The sequence below is a fragment of the Herpailurus yagouaroundi genome, unplaced genomic scaffold, assembly GCF_014898765.1.
Source record: "Herpailurus yagouaroundi ecotype Mexico unplaced genomic scaffold, PumYag 28, whole genome shotgun sequence".
NCBI classification, from domain to species: Eukaryota; Metazoa; Chordata; class Mammalia; order Carnivora; family Felidae; genus Herpailurus; species Herpailurus yagouaroundi.
In genome coordinates this window covers 5,053,146-5,058,070 of record NW_024412376.1, presented here as the reverse complement: position 1 = coordinate 5,058,070, position 4,925 = coordinate 5,053,146, and the positions used below count along the sequence as shown (strand labels likewise).

The 4,925-nt window shown below is 40.7% G+C and overlaps 1 protein-coding gene across 1 annotated transcript in view; it reads left to right on the top strand.

The window, feature by feature from the left end:
• The first annotated feature begins 4,621 nt into the window (after nt 1-4,621).
• LOC121039933 (A disintegrin and metallopeptidase domain 3-like) overlaps nt 4,622-4,925 on the top strand; it is a 143,698-nt gene continuing 143,394 nt past the window's right edge. The window contains exon 1 of the mRNA XM_040490388.1: nt 4,622-4,699. Coding sequence (XP_040346322.1) covers nt 4,622-4,699 — 78 coding nt within the window. The remainder of the gene's footprint in view (nt 4,700-4,925) is intronic.

Below are 4,925 nucleotides of genomic sequence, written 5' to 3'. Positions count from 1 at the left end.
AAAGCAGGAGATGGCTAATGTCCAGGAAAAGACAAGAGCCCTGAATAAGGGTCCTTGCCCCGTTTTTATTAGGATCAGAAGGCTTACACACATGGCAATGGACGCACAAAGAGACAATGAATCTGTGAACATTAAATTGTGGGTGTGAGGGAAATGGGGTCTTGAAGATATTTGGGGTTAGGGGTTTGGGTTAATACAAAGCAAAATCCTGACAGTGGGCAGTCAGGCAGAAGGTTGTTTACAGCAGACATGAGGCAGCACCTCTGTTTATCTTAGCTAGCCTAGAGGATGAGGTAGGTAGGGGAAATAACCTCAGAGTGAACAAGGCACATTTCTTTTCTTAATCTCCACTGTGGGCAGCTCCACCTGCAGCGCAGTGGTCTATAGGCCAATTTACCTGTTTACCTAACTCGGTCTTTTCATCCTGTGAAAGCAGCTTTTTGCTATAATACTAAATTGGGGGTGCTTCCACCTTGAATACCTAATCTTGTTTATTTCATATACCTATGTATTGCGCACCTTTGTGTCCTTATTTCTGGGCCTTTGCCCCTCCCTCTTTATTCTGAGTGCTCTGCACCTCTTCTCTATTCTGGGGTGCCTTTGCACCTCCCTATTCTTGTTTGCCTTGTCTTGTTTACCCAAACTTGGGTGTGAGCATCCTATGGCTTTATATTTCTTTATGCCTGGTTAACCCATTGGTGTAAGCCTGGGGGATTCCTAAGCTTATCCCCCACAACTACATCAAAATAAAAACCTTCTCCACATTGAAGGAAACAATCAACAAAACCAAAAGGCAACCTATGGAATGGGAGAAGATATTTGCAAATGACATATCTGATACAGGATTTCTATCAAAAATCTATAAAGATGTTATCAAACTTGACACCCAAAAAACAAATAGTCCATGAATGGATGTTTTTTCAAAGAAGACATACAGGTGGCCAAGGGACACATGAAAAGATGTTCAACATCAGTGATCATAAGGAAAATGCAAATCAAAACTATAATGAGAAATCACATCACACCTGTCAGAATGGCAAAAGTTAACAACACAATAAACAATAGGATATGGAGAAAGGTGAACTCTCTTGCACTTTGTAGGAATGGAAATTGGTGCAGCCACTCTGGAAAATAGTGTGGAGGCTCCTCAAAAAGTTAAAAATAGAAATATGCTATGATCCAGCAATTACACTATTAGGTATTTACCCAAAGGAGACAAAAATACGAATTCAAAGGCACACATGCACCACAATGTTATAACAGCATTATCTACAATAGCCAAACTATGGAAAGAGCCCAAGTGTCCATCAACTGATTAGTGGATAAATAAGAAGTGTTACACACACACACACACACACACACACACACACACACACACTCTCGGAATACTACTCAGCCATAAAAAATGAAATCTTGCCATTTGCAATGATGTGGATGGAACTAGGAAGTATAATGCTAAGTGAAATAAGTCAGTCTGAGAAAGACAAATACCTTATGATTTCACTCATACATGGAATTTAAGAAACAAAACAAATGAGCAGAAGGAGAAAAAGAGAGAGAGGCAAACAAAGAAACATAATTTTGGGGTGACTCTTGATTTCAGCTCAGGCCATGATCTCAAGGTCTGTGAGATAAAGCCCCACCTCAGGCTCCCTGCTGAACGTGGATCCTGCTGGGGATTTTCTTTCCCGTCCTCTGCCCCTCTTCCCCGCCTCTCAAAATAAAGAAATAAACATTAAAAGAAAAGAAACAAACTCTTAACTGTAAGCAATAGTTTCCAAAATGGAGATGGGTGGGGATGGGTGAAATAGATGATACGGATTAAGGAGTGCACTTGTGTGTACACTATTGTACACCTGAAACTAATGTTACACTGTATGTTAACTAACTGGAATTTGAACAAAAACTTAAGAAAATGATAACTGAGGGGCGTCTGGGTGGTTCAGTTGGTTAAGCATCCAACTTCGGCTCAGTCATTATCTTGCAGTCTGTGAGTTTGAGCTCTGTGCTGACAGCTCAGAGCCTGGATCCTGCTTCGGATTCTGTGTCTCCCTCTCTCTCTGCCCCTCCCCTGCTCACACTCTGTCTCTCTCTCTGTCTCTCTCTCTGAATAGATAGATAAATAAACAAATAAATAAACATGCATTAAAAAAATTAAAGAAAATGATAACTGAAGGTAATTTTCTTAAAAGTTATAAAGAAGGCCATAAAAAACAAAATTGGTGCCCCTCTCATCCCAGTGGCTTAGTCTTCTCAACAATTTCATCAACTTCCACATTAAATTATTCAGCAAACTGATTTTTCTTCCTAAATATTTCTCTGGTATTTTTACTACTTTTATTTTTCTTCCTACTCTAATCCTAGGCTGAGAACATTTTTGACCTAAGCTATGTAAAATTCCCTTCAAAAAAAATTCCCCTCAATGAACCTATTGCTTCCAGTTGTCATTATTTAATCTTACCATCCCCAAGTTATTACAAGTTATATTTTTTTTTATTTGAGAGAGAGAGAGAGAGAGAGAGAGCACAAGGGAGAGGAGCAGAGAGGGGGAGAAAGGGAGAGAATCTTAAGCAGGCTCCATGCTCAGTACCAAGCCCAACTCAGGGTTTGATCCCATAACCCTGGGATCATGACCTGAGCTGAAATCAAAATTCAGATGCTCAACCAACCAAGCCACCCAGGAACCCCTACAAGTTATCATTCTAACACAAAATCCATCATTTATTTTCAGTAAAACTCTTGGATGATATATTTAAGAATAAAGTCCTAAACTTCACTAACATCCATACAAATCTATATGGCTCACATCTCAACTGTTATAACCACCTCTAGGTTCACTTGATATCTGTAAAGAAAACAAAATTATATTAGCTTTATTCCCAAAGAATTTTTTATTTCTAGCTATGGTATCTCTTATACACATTCAGTTTTCTGTTAGTTTTTGAGGCACTTGGAGATAGGGACTGTGTCACACATAATTTGATATCTGCCTGGTTTTAGGCTTGTAATAAGCATATAAAAATTATTGAATTAAATTCAAATGACTTGAATGCCTATGAATCATGCCCAGAAAAATTAGCAATTGATACCAACAATGCAAATACAGTAATGAATTTAGATAATAAGTATATATTTCCCTTTTGGTTTTATCAGGTTATAGACAATCAGGGAGAAATTTTACTTTAAGAGCAACATAATTTTGATATGTTAATTCTCTCATTTTTTATATAATTTGACAAAAAGATGAAATACTAATTTTAAGGTACATAGACACATTCAAGCACATTAAATGAATACAGTCTACACCAAGGACCACAATAAAACTAAATGCTTAGGCTATAAGTACTTTAGTGAAATATGCAAAATTGCTATTTTTAAGTTAAATCCCTTTTGTTACCATTTGTTACCTGTACCAATATTTTCTTGATAAATAGACACTAAAAGTAGTTCTAGGAAAAATGTGAAAAAGGTATATATATATATTCTTAAAAGGCTATACTCCGTTACATTTTTTTTTTCTTTTTACAAATTGAGAAAATCATTTGTTTTGTGGATAAATATTGTATTTAAGGAATGTGAGCAGAAGTATTCCATGGAAGGACAACTTGAGAATTGTCTGGCAAAAAAGTCCTGGCAAAACTGAAATCATGCAAGTCATCAACTTGCATATTAAGCCAAAAAATGAAATTTCTTTCCAAGTTATTCCGTTTTCATGTGTGAATGTCATACCAATGGGGAAAATGTTTACATTTAACCTTTTACTAGCCACAGATTTTTCCAAGAAGCCAAGTTATTCACAATGGAATAAATAAAATAATGGGAAAATAAAGTTGTTCTTACAGGATTTCACAGTTGTGATTTGTTTTTTGGTTTTGGTCTGATACTTAAACTGCTAATCCATAATGAGGGATTAAAACACTTGCATACACCATTTCATATTTAACTTTTACTTAATTTCCTTAACCAAAGGGTTTTCTAAGAAACAAAGTTATCTACGATAGAAGAATTTATTTATACGATTTTTTTACACTCTTTATGTGTGTGCACGTGTGTTTGTTTCGACCTGAGACTTAAAATAGAAATACCGCAGTAGCCACGGTTAAAACATGCAACCGTCTGCTACTAACCATATTGTGAATTTCCATTTTGTTTTTCTCCACTAAAGTAATTCAGTCATTGTGCCAGAAAATGATCACGTGGACCACTGATACAGCCAAGCACTTCACCAGCAGATGGTCCATTTCCAAAGGAGAAAACTTCACTTTATGACCCTTATGTAATCCCTAAATGTGTTTCAAATATCCGCATTTGGAAAATAAAGCCCAAGCCCAAACCCACTTGTACACCAAGCCAGGCTGCCTTGTGCCTCCACAGCCCTGAGGGCGGTGGGTGGGCGCCTGGAGCTGCGGCTGTGCCCGCAGGTCAGCAGAAGGGGCGGGGCGGGCGGGGCGGGGCGTGAGGAACAGCAGCGACCCCTCCCCCATCGCCCTGCTGCCTGCCCTGCCCGCGCCGCCGGCTCTGCCCCCGCTCCCTGCAGGCCCGGAGCTCAGGGCCCAGCGCGCGAGCGGCCGCCATTCCTCAGCCAACCGCCATCACCGTGGCAAGGCCGGCAGGACGCGCAATGCTGCCTGTCCTGCTGATCCTCTCAGGCCTGGGCCGGCTGACCTCCGCCGGCCATCGTGAGTGTAGGACCTGCTCCGTAGAGGGTCACCTGTCGCAGAGCCTGTGGGCGTGGCGGGCTCCAGAAGCTTGCTCCTGAACCCTGTGCCCGGGTTGGGGGAGCCCTGCGTCCTTTCAGAGCCCGCCTAGAGTCAGGATCCTGCGGGGCCTGCTGCTGGGAGGGCTCAGAACAGTATTGGGACAGTTGTCCTCACGTGCCTGACCCTGCACTTGGAGGAGGGGGCGAGCAGCTTCTGGGAGGTGGG